This window comes from Hoplias malabaricus, chromosome 8 (assembly GCF_029633855.1).
Source record: "Hoplias malabaricus isolate fHopMal1 chromosome 8, fHopMal1.hap1, whole genome shotgun sequence".
NCBI lineage: Eukaryota > Metazoa > Chordata > Actinopteri > Characiformes > Erythrinidae > Hoplias > Hoplias malabaricus.
The window spans coordinates 26,931,112-26,947,904 of record NC_089807.1 but is presented as its reverse complement, the minus strand read 5'-3'; the positions used below and the strand labels follow the sequence as shown (position 1 = coordinate 26,947,904).

At 38.0% G+C, this 16,793-nt stretch overlaps 1 protein-coding gene across 1 annotated transcript in view; it reads left to right on the top strand.

Annotated features, from left to right (window-relative positions):
• wdr11 (WD repeat domain 11) overlaps positions 1-16,793 on the top strand; it is a 131,766-nt gene that overhangs the window by 24,108 nt on the left and 90,865 nt on the right. The window contains exons 7-10 of the mRNA XM_066678724.1: positions 4,045-4,147; positions 8,477-8,681; positions 8,981-9,081; positions 10,185-10,364. Coding sequence (XP_066534821.1) covers positions 4,045-4,147; positions 8,477-8,681; positions 8,981-9,081; positions 10,185-10,364 — 589 coding nt within the window. The remainder of the gene's footprint in view (positions 1-4,044; positions 4,148-8,476; positions 8,682-8,980; positions 9,082-10,184; positions 10,365-16,793) is intronic.

Here is a 16,793-nt window from a genome sequence, read left to right as displayed (position 1 = left end):
TCAGTGTGCATCTGTCTTTTGTAGAACTATATTTGTGTCTCCCCGGGACTACATCAAAACCACAAATGTGTCACAATCCCCAGGTTAAGAAACGGAGTTATAAAATATAATAGAGTGAACACTTAAAACAATAAACTGATTTGCTTCATATTTTATGAAATTTCTTTAATTCATTCATTATCTGTAACTGCTTATCCAGTTCAGGGTGGTGGTGGGTCCGGAGCCTACCCCAGAATCATTGGCCGCAGGGAGGGAACACACCCTGGAGGGAGCGCCAGACCTTCACAGGGCAATACACACATTCACTGAAATGCTCACACCTATGGACACATTTGAGTCACCAATCCAATCACCGACATGTGTATTTGGAGCATGGTAGGAAACCGGAGCACCTGGAGGAAACCCACATGGACAAGGGAGAACACACCAAACACCTCACAGACAGTCATCAGGAGTGGGGACTCTAACCCACAACCTCCAGATCCCTGGAGCTGTGTGACTGCGACACTACCTGCTGCACCATCATGCCGCCCTATTTTATGAAATTAGTGAATTCAGATTTCTTTGCCCAAAACCCCTTATTTTTTTAAAACCTAATTTCTAACCTGTGTACTACGCAGGAAATGGGTTTAAATGTATTTTTTGCAGTGCCACTGAATGAATCACCGCCTCATACACAGTCCATAGTTGAAGAATATCAGTAATCGTAGAATGGGCTCTACTTGGTATTCTTTAGTGACCCTCTTTTGCATTGCTCCATTAGTTTTGTGTGACTTTGTTTTTTTCTGAGTGTTTGTATTTGTTTTTGTGTATGTGAGATCACAGCCCACTCCTCAGTCCTCAGTCACAAAGCTCGAAACACTGCACTCCAACATCCCATGCTCACACTCACATCTGAACACTCTCTCTGTAGGAGTGTCAGTGTTTCTTAAGTGTTATAAAGCGCTTGTCAGGAAGGCCATTTGCATGATTGATGATGCAGCTGCAAGTGCACACACACACATACACACACACTCTTACACTCTGAATGTAGGCTAGACCAGGGGAGTCGGTACAGAGCCAACAAACAGACACAAACTCATCTCTCTCTCTCGCTCTCGCTCTCTCTCTCCCCCCTCCCCCCTCTCTCCTCTCTCCTCTCTCCTGTCTCTCTCAGATGCCCTAGTTCTTCTCACACATTCTCAGACAATACTACTTTTTAACCTTTTTACATTTTATTAAAGTTTGTTTTAAAATTCATTATCTTAATATCCATTGATAAATTCAACATATTGGAACAAATGGCATAAAAGGTGCTTAGTGCTACAGTCATGGCATATTAGATTTTTCTTTTCCCCCATTAATATTAAAGAAAAAGAAAATTAGCACCAAAAACTACAGAAATAGCCAAACCAGATTTAAGTTTATACCCTAGCAGCTAGCTTTTAGGGAGCCTTTCGAGGGGGTGGCCATATCTTCCTTATTTTTTATACAGTAAAACTTGCAAAATTATCCTGCACTCCTGAACATAAAACATCTACAAGATGAGATGTAACTTAAAGGGTATTTTTTTTTGTATAAAAATGGAAACATTGTTTAAAACAGTCAGCATGCCTGTATATGTAGGGTATTTTTCAATTTATTTATTTAATACAGTGATCTGTAATCAGTAACTAAAAAATGAGTAGCAGCAGTGATGTATTATATTAGACTTTCTGCATAGTTTACTTTGAGAACTGAAAAGTTTTCTTAGACAGTTCACACTCTTGTAATGTTCAGTGAATGATTTTGAATCCAGTTTAATCTGCAAACTTTTAATAAGCTGGCTTTTTGTTTTTCCTGGTCAAATCTAAACAACAAATAATGGCCCAGGTATGTGCTGCATTCTTGATTTGGCTGATTTGTAAAACCAGAGCATCCACACCTGAATCGGGTTTCCAGGGATTCTCAGTACTTCTCTGCATTGACTGAATGTTAATAAAGTGGTATTGACCAAAGCCTCAAGGTAGACTGGGTCAGCTTCTGTGAAATGTTATGGAATCATGAAGACCAGAAACATGCACTCATGCCAGAATTCTGTATATATTACTATGTTCTTCATACAATTCTTACAAAATTATATAATCTGAATTTGTTAAAAAATCATAAATGAGGAAAAAAGGTGTGAAACAAGAACATTATTTTGCTATTAAAAGGGGGGAATTTGGACCACACAGTCCTGCAGACTATTTCTGAACTGTGCTGCATTTAGACCACTCGGTCTTTCCCTGACAGAAGAGTCAGAAGGTTCTGTTTTTTAAGCAGAAAGGTGTTTAATATCTCCCTTATCCCAAACTGTCTGATTTGAGGTACAGGTTGGCCTTTATAAAATCATTGTTCTACAGAGGTCATTTATTAAAGAAGATGGTTCAATATAGAACCCTGAACACTTGAAGAACCTTTTGCATGATTAAAGGGTTGTTTGCATCGTGAAGGGATTCTTCAGATTGATGGAGAATGTGCTATAGATGGTTCCATAAAGTACCTTTTAGAAAAGAATTCTATATGGCACCAAAAAAGGTTTTTCTATTGTAACAAACTTTACATCTTAACAATAGAAGAACCCTGTTTGCCGCCATATAGAACCCTTTTCTGTTACAGGTTGCGTTGTTATTTTTAAGGAACTACATTACATTTCACAACTGTATTTTAAAGTCTAGGGACAATGCAGGAAATCAATACCATGCTGCATTTCAAAAGGAGCCACTTACCATACTTGGCTAGCGTCTTTCTTACAGTGAGAAACCAATATGTAGTGAATTAAGGGGATAGGTAATGACAAAAGTATACAAAAAAAGAAAATATAAGAGAACCCACAGTTATATTAATTAGTAATATTCAATTGATTGCTATTCTGTCTGCCAGAATAGTACAGGAGCATTGTATATTGTATATTGGGGTAGATTAACATAATCAAAAAATATTTTGGTAAAATGTTATCTGCATGTTAAAAAGTACATACATTAATTTGCACTTAACATTAAAAATGTGTCATAAACTGATGTTACTGGAATGTGGCCCCTTTATTTCTTGTGCTGTGCATATTTAAGTGTTCACAATGTCTAGTTAACTAACTAATAACTGACGTTCATATTTGTTTATTTATTGTATACATATAAAGCAATATTTTATTTATATTTTGATTCATGATACATTGTTTTATAGACCTTTTTTTTTGCACCTTTCTTAAAAGGAAGGAAATGTCACGTACGGACTCTCTGTTACTACTGAGGTGGATATGCCACATCATGTTATTATATTTGGTTACTGAAGCTCACACATCCCTGCAGGAAGCCTCAAGCTTGTTCTGCTTTTTTCTGACTGTTGTTAGTTTGTAAGTTTGAGCAAACTTTTCACTACCTTGGGTCTGACTGCATCAGTCCTGGGAGTTCTGAAAGTGTGTACCTGTGTGTGAAATGTGATCAGATGGGATGTCTCTCTTACTTGCTCTCTTTTGCTCTCCCTCTCTCACGCTCTCGCTCTCTCTTGAACTCTCTTTTTCTCTCTCATACTCTCTTTCTCTCACACTCTCTTGCTCTCTCTCTTTCTCTCTAGCACTTGCTCTCTCTCGCACTCTTTCTATCTCTCACACTTGCTCTGTTTCTCTTGCGCTCTCTCTCTCTCTTGCTCTCTTTCCCACTCTCTCGCACTCTCTTTTCTCTCTTGCTCTCGCTCCCTTTCTTTTCTATTTCTTGCTCTCCCTCTCATGCTCTCTCTATTGCTGTCTCTCCTCTCTCTCACACTCTTTTTCTCTCTTGCATTCTTTCTATCTCGCACTCTTTCTCTCTTGCTCGCACTCTCGCTCTCTTTCTCTCATGCTCTTTCTCTCTTGCGCTATCACTCTTTCTCGCACTTGCTCTCACTCCCTCTCTTGCTTTCTCTCCCACACTCTCTTCTCTCTCTCTTGCTCTCTCACTTCCTTGCTCTCTCTCACACTCTTCTCTCTCTTCCTCTCTTGCTTTCTCTCTTTCTCATACACACACACACACACACACCATCTCTCACTGTTCTGTCCTGTGATTGCAGGTGATCCCGTGTGCCCAGAGGGATGTGCTTTACTGTCTGCATGAGAATGGATGCATCACCCTACGAGTGTGCCGCTCCACCACGCTGTTGGCAGAGGAAAATGGCAAGGCTAGATTTTCAACACACACACACACACACACACTAACTAGCAAGATATTACCTGACCAGTGGAGCATGTCAAAGTGTCAGATTTTAAGCAGATAAATTATAGGTTTGGTCCACTCTGACATATATTCTCTTATTGTGTGTGTGTGTGTGTGTTTGTCAGGAATGTCGCACTCACTGCTTACATTTCGATTGGTCAGATTTAAACAGCAGCTCTGAACACACACAAACAGACACAGTCACACATTTATGTCCGCTTTGTTATATTATTATTGTATTGTTAGCTGAAATTGCACACTCTCTCGTTCTCTCTCAGTTCATTGATTATTGCTTTATTGACATGACAATTTCACACATTTGTATTATCAAAGCATTCATATAGTAAAAATAGATAAATAAATATACAGGGTGGGCCATTTATATGGATACACCTTAATAAAATGCGAATGGTTGGTGATATTAACTTCCTGTTTGTGGCACATTAGTATATGGGAAGAGGGAAAACTTTTCAAAATGGGTGGTGTCCATGTTGGCTTATTGGGATTTTCACAAGAAAAACAATTGTGTGCTTGGTTTTAACGTAGCTTTATTGTTTCATGAGGTATATACAAGTTTCTGACCACTTATAAAATGTGTTCAAAGTGTTGCCCATTGTGTTGGATTGTCAGTGAAACCCTCTTCTCCCACTATTCACACACTGATAGCAACACCGCAGGAGAAATGCTAGCACAGGCTTCCAGTATTCGTAGTTTCAGGTGCTGCACATCTCGTATTTTCACAGCATAGACAATTGCCTTCAGATGACCCCAAAGATAAAAGTCTAAGGGGGTCAGATCAAGAGTCCTTGGGGGCCGTTCAACTGGCCCACGACGACCAATCCACTTTACAGGAAACTATTCATCTAGGAATGCTCGGACATGACACCCCTAATGTGGTGGTGCACCATCTTGCTGGAAAAACTCAGGGAACGTGCCAGCTTCAGTGCAATGAAGACGGGAGCACATCATCATGTAGCAATTTCGCATATCCAGTGGCCTTGAGGTTTCCATTGATGAAGATTGGCCCCACTATTTCTGTACCCCATGTACCACCCCATACCATCAATTTCTTTTGTTCCAACAGTCTTGGAGGGATCTATCCAATGTGGGTTAGTGTCAGACCAATAGCGGTGGTTTTATTTGTTAACTTCACCATTCACATAAAAGTTTGCCTCATCACTGAACAAAATCTTCTGTGTAAACTGAGGGTCCTGTTCCAATTTTTTTTTGCCCATTCTGCAAATTCAGTGCGCTGATTTAGGTCATCCTGGTTGAGATGCTGCAGCAGCTGGAGTTTGTAAGGGTGTCATTTGTGAGTAGCTAATATCCGCTGAAGGGATGTTCGACTGATGCCACTCTCCAGTGACATGCAGCAAGTGCTATGCTGTGGGCTCTTGCTAAATGAATGAAGCTTGGACAGTTGACAGTTTTCATGGGTCCACCATTGTTTTTCTTGTAAAATTCCCAATAAGTTAAAATTACCTCTTCCCATTGAAAAAAACAAAAAACAAAAGTTGGATCCAAGAATGCCGACTTCAAAATTCCACCCCTCTTAAAAAAGAATGCCACCATGTTCACCACCCCTCTTGAAAAGTTTTCCCCCTTCCATATACTAATGTGCCACAAACAGAAAGTTAATATTACCAACCATTCCCATTTTATTAAGGTGTATCCATATAAATGGCCCACCTGTTCATACATATACTGACATATAATGCTGATACAACGTATCTACATGCATGTATACATGGGTTGGACAATGAAACTGAAACACATGGTTTTAGACCACAATAATTTATTAGTATAGTGTAGGGCCTCCTTTTGCAGCCAATGCAGTGTAATTTCATATTGGGAATGACAAATACAAGTCCTGCACAGTGGTCAGAGGGATTTTAAGCCATTCTTCTTGCAGGATAGTGGCCAAGTCACTACGTGATGCTGGTGGAGGAAAACGTTTTCTGACTCGCTCCTCCAAAACACCCCAAAGTGGCACAGTAATATTTAGATCTGGTGACTGTGCAGGCCATGGGAGATGTTCAACTTCACTTTCATGTGCATTGTCATCCTGATACACGGCACCGCCTTCAGGACACAATGTTTGAACCATTGGATGCACATGGTTTTACTGGTGCAATGTGCAATTAATGAAGATTGGCTGGTCCAATTTAGCCATGAAACCTCCCACACTAAAATGACAGGTGTTTCAGTTTCATTGTCTAACCCCTGTATATACAAGATAACAAAGTTAATCTTTCTCTCTCTCTCTCAACATTGGCTGTGTTGAGAACAGCTTCAGCATTTGAGTATTGGGTGATCATATAATGAAGCATTAAAGCAAAGCTGTGTAATACCCTGTCTGTTATAATCCACTTCAGGTTGGGTACAGGTCAGGTTTGAGCTGAAAATTCGGCCATAGCGCTTGGAGTGTTCGCTTCAAACTCTGCTTAGCCGCAAGAAGCCACAAGATGAATTGATCTAAAAGGCTTCACTAACACGCTTGGCCAGCTGCTCAGACACTCAGCTGAGCTCAGCGGTCAAGGCAGTGCTCCACTGACTAAAAGGCTGATGGTTCATATCCAGGAACCTAGCCTTGGCTTCAAGTTTTTATAGTTTTGCCATTATACATTTCTCTTCTGATGTGCCTCATTAAATCCCAGCAGTTAGTCTGCCTGCATGATGCACATGAAATCATGCTGTTGCTCAGTTAATTAATTTAACTGTAGGCTTACTATTAGGCTGTAAATCAAAAGATATCTTTAATGTTTTTTTATTTTTATTTTTTTTTACGACTGGCGTGCAACACATTAAATAAATAAATAAATAAATAACAAGTGGGACAGTGGTGAGTAATGGCATAAAATACTTAAATAATGATGTGATGTGACAAAAATGGGCCACAAATATATGAACAAATTATTGAAATGTTTAAAAAGATAGTTCTTCAAAGAAATATTGGAAAGGAATTGGATATTTCAGCATTTTTCTGCAAAATATAATTAAAAGGTTTAAACAATCTGATGCTTCAGTGGTAAAAAATGATAAATGCTGGTTAAAGTTAACTATCCCATATTAAATATGTTGTAAAAATGAAAAAAAAATTTTTTGCAAAAAAAAGTGTAAAAATCAATTAATGTGGGTTTATGTTGGTTTCAATGCAATACATGTCAAAGATGATTTACAAATCACTGTTTTCATGTTTATTTTAATTTTATGAATGTCTCCACTTTTCTTCTGATTTGTGGTTGTGATAATTATGACACTAAAGCTGTTAATAATGATGTACTGATGTAATGCATAATGTGTCAAATGTTGAAACAGAAAAAGACAATGTGTCAAGTGTTGAAACAGAGAAATTTTAAAGTATCAGAAATATCACTAAAAGCTTCAGGAATCTAGAGAAATTGATATAAAAGCAAGGGACAAGACACCAAGCCAAAATTCACTGGCTGTGATCACATAAGATCATTTAAGGTGAACTGAGAGGGATGTGGATAAGTGTCCAGTGGTCCGACAAATCAAAAATCCATCCATCCATCCATTATCTGTAACCGCTTATCCAATTTAGGGTCGCGGGGGGTCCAGAGCCTACCTGGAATCATTGGGCGCGAGGCGGGAATACGCCCTGGAGGGGACGCCAGTCCTTCACAGGGCAACACAGACACACACACACACATTCACTCACACACTCACACACACTTTCGAGACGCCAATCCTGCAACGTGTGTTTTTGGACTGTGGGAGGAAACCGGAGCACCCGTAGGAAACCCACGCGGACACGGGGAGAACACACCAACTCCTCACAGACAGTCACCCAGAGCGGGAATCGAACCCACAACCTCCAGGCCCCTGGAGCTGTGCCGCCTCAAATCAAAAATGTTAATTATTTTTGGAATTAATGGATGCTGCGTCCTCTGGGCTATACAGGAGTGGGGCATTGTGTTTTGTTATAGGCACAGAGTTCAAAATCCAGCATACATGATGGGGGTGCATATTGTGTGCATGGAATGGATGACTTGCACATCTGTAAAGGCACCATTAATGCCATCTAGACAATGTATTTTTTCAAAGAAGGTCTGTCTTTTTAAGTAAGACAAGGTAATCCATTAAGTAATCCATATCCTGCATTAATTACAGCAGCATGGCTGTTTAGTGAAAGTATAAAATATTAGTGAAAATATCAGCGCCATTAGTTTAGCCTTTGATGTGCTATTATATCTCAAATTTGCTTTTTTCTTTGTAGATGATATTTAATTGTGACCCAGTCTAATTTCTCTCTTGCTGTTTTTCAGCTGCAGACCCAGAGCAGAGTGTACAGGAGCTCGTGTATGACCTTCGCTCACAGTGTGATGCTATTCGTGTCACCAAGACAGTGCGACCCTACCGTGCTGTGGTTTGTCCGGTCAACGAGAACAGAGCCGCTCTGGTGGTCAGTGATGGTCGGGTCATGCTCTGGGAACTAAAAGCTCACAGCAGCAAAACACAAGCCAACTTTAGGTGACTTTATGCTTAGTGAACCTGTGATTCACTTATTAAACTATCTGTCCTGAGTCTGTGTGAGGCCCAGTTTTAAACCTACACATAGTCATACACAAACAAAATGTTTTTATTTAAAATGGGCCATTACCTTTGCACAAGCAAGAATGTATCTGGGTTTTTTTTCCAACATAAATTTGGCAAATAAATAGTATGTTTCCTGTAGAGAATTTGTACTTTTTCATTTAGATATCAAAATGTATATCTCTCTCTCTGTCTCGCTGTCTCTATACTCTTACCTATTTATCATTTGATTACAGTTCTGGCGTGTCCCCTCTCTATTCTCCAATTAATTTCTGTGGTGCTCCATTGAGTCGAAACCAGAAAAGGATCCCGGACCTCTCCCTCAACACGACAATTGGTGAGACACTGGAATGCATAATCTACACAAATGCACTCCTAAAACTGTACTCATAATTGACAGATGTATACAGAGCAGTATTGAAACTTTGAGTATTTGCAGATACTGACATGAGTATTGATTTTTTTTTTTTTTTAATTGAATATCAGCCGTTATTGAGACTGATGTTAAATCATACCCTGATATCTATGCAATCATTTTTCTTTACAAATAGTTGTAAATATGTGTTTTAGGTGAAATATTTTAGATCCGTATTGTACTGTTTTAGGGTTGATTTGTTACAGAATAAAATGAGATTCATATTCTCCCCTTCTGATTTTAAATCCAGCATTTTATTTATTTATTTATTTATTTTGGGCTGGTATCAGCTTGGCGTTACTTACTTGTACTCTTTTAGCCCTTGAAATAAAAGGCATTATTTATTATATATAGCATGTTTCTTTATGACCGCGACCCTGAACTGGATAAGCAATTACAGATAATGAATGAATGAATTAATGTTTCTTTCTGAGAACCAGCCAAATAACTGGTGTCCCTTTGTTTCTTATTCTTTGTCTTCACCTCTACTTTGATGCGGTCTTCAATGTGAAATTACATTAATCATCTTGTAAGACCCATTTTTTTGAAGGCTGGATAATTTTGAGGTCCTAAGAGCACACTCTTCTCTCCCTCGTTTTATCATTTATACCTTTCACTTGTCCCAGTCAGGAGCCCAAAACCAAAAACCTTCTCATACACGGAGGCCTTCTTAAATCATGAATACTTCCTGCAGTTTGCCTTGAGGGTGAAGTGTGTGTGTGTGTGTGTGTGTGACCACCTACTACTCAGTTTTTCATCTGTGGTTCTAATTGTCTGCCCATTTTTTGTGCCCTTTTTTGTCTCACTCATTCACTCATTTAACCAGCTATTCACTGAATATATTGTTCTGTAAAAAGTACCATTCATGACTTTGCTTTAGTCTCAGAGTTTGTCCTTGTTTTTTTATTCAGTTTTTAAATAATCATTTGTCTGCTGATTATAAACATGACTAGAGCCACACAGTTTTAATGCTGTCAGTGTCCTAACAAACCCACCCTCGCTCTCTGGCTGTGTGTCCCCTCAAGGTCACACTCTGATCTCAGGGGTGGATCCTCCAGGGCCTGCAGCTGGTCAGCAGGAAGTGCAGCTGAAGTTCCTTCTAACTGGGCTGCTGTCAGGTCTGCCCTTACCACCCTTCTCTCTGCGCATGTGCCCCCCGCTGACCACCAAGAACATCAACCACTACCAGCCCCTACTGGCTGTAGGTAAGTATTGCACATGCCACTTCCAAAACCTGCTGAGAAGCTGGACAAGTATCTGTCGAGATTAAAAGGCTGGCATTAGAAGCAGAAATAGGAAAGTATTAGTCAGGCTTACAAACAGATTGTCAAACAAAATGTTTAGTTTTGCTGCAGGCAGTTTTCCTAGCAGCCTATGCACTTCAGAGCTTTTGAGTCTTGCTTTTGGTTAATTGATTAACCTATAGGCTTTTGTGTCAGATGCTGAAGTAAAATCTACAAATTGTAATTACAGATCGTTTCTGGTGATGTTTGCTGTATATAATCTATATATAAGATTTCTATAACACTATTAAAAATAAAGATTTGTTAAGCTTGGACAATTTCAATCAGACACTGGTGAATTCAGGATTGCCCTTGTTAATTCTCTAATTATTAATATTTAATGGGTTCATATTTTCAGGTAGTGATATGAGGGTGCTGATTAAATAAATGTTTATGATTTGAATAATCTTCTGTTCATAGATCTTGTATATTTAAAGATCAATGCTTAAGGATGGTCCTATGCCTACTTTGTCTACTGTGTTATTGAGATTTTTTTGTTCTGGTTTTATGATGATTTGTGGTGTACTTTCAATACTGTAGCAGAAGGGAAAGTATTGCACATAGTTTTTGTGAATTTGTTTCTGTTAATTAGGTCTTATTTTGTTTTGCATCAGTTCATTGTTTTATGTTGCCACACAATGCATTATTCTAATGTTAAAGATTAAGCTTTGTTGTTTGTTCTTGTAAATATGATGGAAGTATGAGTTCAGAATAATCAGTTTGTCTTGTGTTGTATCTGATGTCATCTAGATATGAGTTGCAATTATATTGGGCTCTCGAGTGGAATAGATGCACAAGGTTTTTTCTCTGTTTGGCAATCATATAAGGCATGTTTTTGAGAATACTTATAGAATCACAAGTTGTGGATAATTGCAAAAAATTTGAGCACAACAAGTACGCTGCACACAGTACCAAGACAGCATTTCAAATGTTGAAATTGAGAGATTTAATAATTTCTTAAAAATATATAATAATTAATTCATTCATTGTCTGTAAGCACTTATCCAGTTCAGGATTGCGGTGGGTCCAGAACCTACCTGGAATCATTGGGTGCAAGGTGGGAACACACCCAGGAAGGTGCGCCAGTCCTTCACAGGGCGACACACACATTCACTCACAAACTCACACCTATGGACACCTTTGAGTTGCCAATCCACCCAACAGCGTGTTTTCTGAGCATGGGAGGAAACCGGACCAAACCCACACGGACACAGGAAGAACACAGCACACTCCTCACAGACAGTCATCCGAAGCGGGACTCGAACCCACAACCTCAAGGTCCCTGGAGCTATGTGACTGTGACACTACCTGCTGCATCACCGTGATGCCCAGCACATTAAAAATAAACACAATTACAAAAACAAATGCAAGTTAAAACAGGATCCAGAAATACAGAATTTGTCTGGACCTGAGCTCATTTAAGTTGGGTTGAAACAGGTTCTAAAAGTGTCCTGTAGTTAGACAAATCCAAATTTGAATTATTTTTGGAAAGTATACATGCTGCGTTATCTGCATTATCTGGGAGAAAGACAAACTGGCAGGCATACCATTCAAAAGTCAGCATCCTTATTGGTATGGGGGGCATTAGTGCATATGTCATGGGTGACTTGCACATCTGTATAGTCACCATTAATGCTGAGTGACATATACGGGTTTTGGAGCAGCATGAAGCCATCAAGAACTTCATCAAGTCTTTTTTTCTTTTTCTGTCTTTGCTTAATTTAGCAAGAAAATACCAATGCACATTCTGCATAGATTGCAACAGCATTGTCCCATAGTCAAGAGAGGTGCTAAATAAAACAAAATAACTATAACAGAGACCCAAACTGTTAAGCAGCTGGAATCCTATATCAAGCATGAACTGAGAAATATTTCACTTTGAAAATACAGCAGTGGGTCTCCTCGGTTCCCAAATATTTACAGAATGTTTAAATGTGAGGTGATACAACACAGTGATAAATATGCTATCACCTATACATATTCTTAGAGGAAAAGGGAGAAAAAAAAATAATAAACAGTTGCAACATTTGAAATGTGTTTTTTGTGCGATTTTCAATTAAAAGAATCTAAATAATTTGTAAATAAATGCATTATTTAGCCATCGAGGCACTTGCGTAACGAGGAGAAGAAATGCCAGTTCAGAGTCATGTTGGAGGCCTTCGGCATCTCCTAGGCTACTTTTACATCTACTTTGTTTGGTCCAAACCAAAATAGCAGGTGTGAAAATGGTCTCAGACCACAAAATTTTGTCTGACCCAAAAAGGTCATCACAGTCTGGAAAAAAGTGAGCCATGGTTTGTTTCATGTGTCGTGTGAAAATATTCAGACCAATTACAGAACATTGAAGGATTATAAAAGAAATGGACTTGACCAGGCGATTTACTCAGTGCCTTCACAAAAATAGCACAAAACTTATCAAAGCCTTTATCTGTAAATTTGATACCATAGCCATACCATGCTGCCTTAAGTGAAAACTGCATAATCAATGAACAGTAGTTATACCACCAAACTACTAGGGCTAAATCTAGTGCCTATATTAAATCTATATTTATTTATTTTTTATTCCTGGAGGCATCCCTATTTTCCCCCGTTTCACAGTTTTATTTGTTTTGTGCTATCCAAATCAATATCTGATGAAATATCTCTCCATGAATTATCTTGCTGTCTGTAGTCTCTAGAACTTCTGGAGAGGTGTGCGTCAGGCAATGCTATAGGATATGACGTAAGGTTTATGTCAAAAGTACATTAAGTTCCACCCTTTGAGATGCAATCAATGCAACGCAATGCAATGCAAGTTCAGCCATTTAAGGTGGAACCAAAAATGTGAATAAGATGTAGGTGTATAAACATATATTTAACAACAAAGTTCTTTAGTGTACTCACTAAATTCCACCATGAAACCAAAAGTTCACAAATCAGATGCATATAGTGCAACAAAAATATGCACCTGGTCCATACTTTCAGGTGTGAAAACGCTTTGTATTCAGTATCAGAAAAATTGTCATATGTCATTGTCATATGTAGATGTTTTTAGTTGAAGAACATTTTTACCCCTCTCTATTTGGTGGAGGAATATTTGGATGGTCACTAAAATAATATCACGATATTTCAATGTATTTTTGTGATAATGAAATTCTTAGCAATATGACAATACACTGAAAAAACTCAGTATTGCAACAAAATATGTTATATTAATATCAATCATATATATTGTTTATATATGATTATATACACATTAATGTTATTTTAATTAAAATGACTTACTTTACTACAAATGTACATTCAGAATAAGTGACAAAATAATCTGTAAACATTTGCTTATTTTGTAAACAACAGTAACGTACCAAGATTCAGATTTTGTATAAAAATAATGTACCATATAAATCTATCACACACCCAAAGTGCAGAAAATTTAGTTTGTGCATATAAACAGCAAACATAAACAATTATACAAAAAGTAACCTTAAAGCTTCACAGTAAATAACAAAACAAATACAGAATAGTTACTGACTCTTGCTTGAAGTCTGCTTGGGTTAGAGCTCATTGGCTGTTGAACTGTTCTAACTGCATTTTTTATTTTTCTTGTCCTCAGCCAGGTGCTTCTGCTTGAGGTGATGAAACAGATTAGTTGTTTCCTCCTTGTGTTGTTGTAGGCTTCTTTTATGTTTTACATAGTACCATGGTTTATTGCACATTGGATATTTTGTATCCAAACTACCAGCACACGACTGAAGTCACTTCAATTTTTTTTAATTCCTCCACATCAGAGCCATTTTCCAACATACATCACTGTGCTTAAAGGAATGTATGCCATGTTATGGGTAACTGCTTGACATCATTACATTAATAAGTCAGAAAATCACTATTATCACAATATTGATATATATTTTTTAATCATCTTAAAAATGCTGACAATATTATCGCAAAACGGTATGATATGGCACAGACCTACTTATGAGTTTGCCTTTATATTCCACATTAAACAATGCTTAGCCACACCCTTCTTTGCACGCGCTCTCTCTCTCTTTCTCGTCTTGAAAAAAATCACGAGGTTTGATCATTCCAGTGCAATCAGCAAATGGTTACATTTCTAAAATGTTAATTGTTGCACCATATATGCTTATGCTTTATAGATATATAATGGTGATCTTGTTTATAAGAATGAATGAGATAAGCACTAATAATTTAAGGAGTATTAAAGATTAATGATTTTAAACATCAATGAGGTGAGTTCATATTTTATTCTTTTCTGCTACTCTGGTATTTCATGGAAATCAAATGTTTGTAAAGTGGTGAAAATGGTGTATAGTGGCTTTGCTAAATTGCAAAGTCACTATCCACCATTTTCACCACTTTGCCAACGTCTGATTTCCATGAAATACCAGGGTAGCAGAAAAAAAAGAAAGGAGAGGCATTGAGAAATGGATATGGATCTTAAAGTATGTTTGCACACAGACGCTTCATCTAACCTCTATCAGTTATCTGACCTTGCCTTGGTAGCAGCTCTAAAGGAAACGGATGAATAAATGGAGCAAAACAAATCAGCCAATCTGATAAATGATTGGGGAGGAGAAAAAGGCACAAACATGTCATAAAGCTTTTCACAACTGCCGTTCATCATTTAATCTAAATGCCAGTGTTGCACTCCCCTCCCCACACCTCTCTTCTCCTTTTCTCCGTCTCCCTCAGTCATCTCTTTGATTAAAATCTTAGCAAGATTGATTACAAACATGGATATTAAAAGACATTCAGGAAAAATGTGAAACTTTCTGCATAGTAAGGTTTTACAGAAGACATTACTGTTTTTTCAAGAACAGGGCTGAAAAGTTAGAGTCGCTATCACACGGATCCCGGGCTCTGAAATTGTGCCTTCGAACCCCACCTAGGGTGACTGTCTGGAATATGTTTCGTTCTCATTTTCTGATATTCAGAAATATTGAAATACCTTACCTACAGTTTTATTTAGGTGGCTGAATTTAAAAAAAAAAAAAAAAAAGTATACTTTTGCCCGCATATTTCGATTATGTAGCACAACTTGACACAACACCAGGGCATTGTGGGACACTCGCTTGTGTTGTAATTTATAATCAGCATTAAATATCAGGGATGCAAAACCAGTGTGACAGTGGTTTATATGTCCCTGCTTAACTAGCTAATGAACGACTGTGGATACAGAATGACACAGCTATAACTTAAATACGATAACTGAAGCAGCCAGATTTATTGCGATTGTCTTGGAGATCTACCTGACTGGTTGGCAACCACTGCTCTAGGTGCTCTGGTTTCCTCTCTTAGTCCAGGAACACATGGTGATAGGTGTATTGTTAATTCCAAAGTGTCTGTAGGTGTGTGTGATACCCTGATGGACTGATGCCCCATCTAGGATGTGTTACTTCCTCGTGCCTAGTGATTCTGGATAGGTTTAACATCCACAGTGACCCTCAACTGGATGAAGCAGATATGTAAAATGAATGAATGAATGAATTAATCAATTAATGAATATACACTGAAAAACAAAAAGGATTCTGTGTTAGTAGTCAGTTCTGTTACCAGTTTGTAATAGTGTCCAAAAACATAGCAGACAATTTTCTGTGCAATCAAACAATCCCACAATTCACCTCAAAGTAGTGTAGAGTACAATACATGCTGACATTAGTGGATAGCGGATAACCATAACAGGCTGCATTGTTTGGTAAAAACCCATGCAAAATAGTGTCAGAAATCATTCACTACCCTCCTGAATTCAGTTTCCTAGAAAGTGAAGTGTCTTCTGGAGATTTTGATACAGGTCTAATCCCTCAGCAAAATCAGGTTGTTATCATGTACTGTATATCTAAAGAATTTTATTAAAATATATTATTAAGATCCAGACTCTATAGCCAGTTAAATATTAAGGCATGCATTTTTTTTTTTTTTTTTTTTTTTTTTTTTTTTTTTTTTTTTTTCCCCCCTGATCTGCTTACATATTTTTGACATCTGCCACTAGTGAATCCTGATGAATTCAGCAATCTCTTAGTGTCAGGAGGAAGTCTATCCTGCTATTCAGCAGCCTGGGCCGACCCCAGAATTTTCTGTGTCAAAAAGTCCTTTTTTTTGCCTGAACATGGGGTTAGAGGCTGAGAAAGTGCATCCCTGTGCTGTGCTCAAACTATATGACGCAACAATTTGGGAAAGCAGTTCATCACAATGGACACCTGTGCACACCTCAAAACATACTCCATAGAAATATTAGCCTGGGAAAAAAATAAAATAAAATAAAAAAGCTCCACACATGACGACTTTCTCATTCCCAGAATTCTGTTAAGTGAATGAAGCAGTAATGTTTATTTTGCCTTATTTTTTCAAATAATG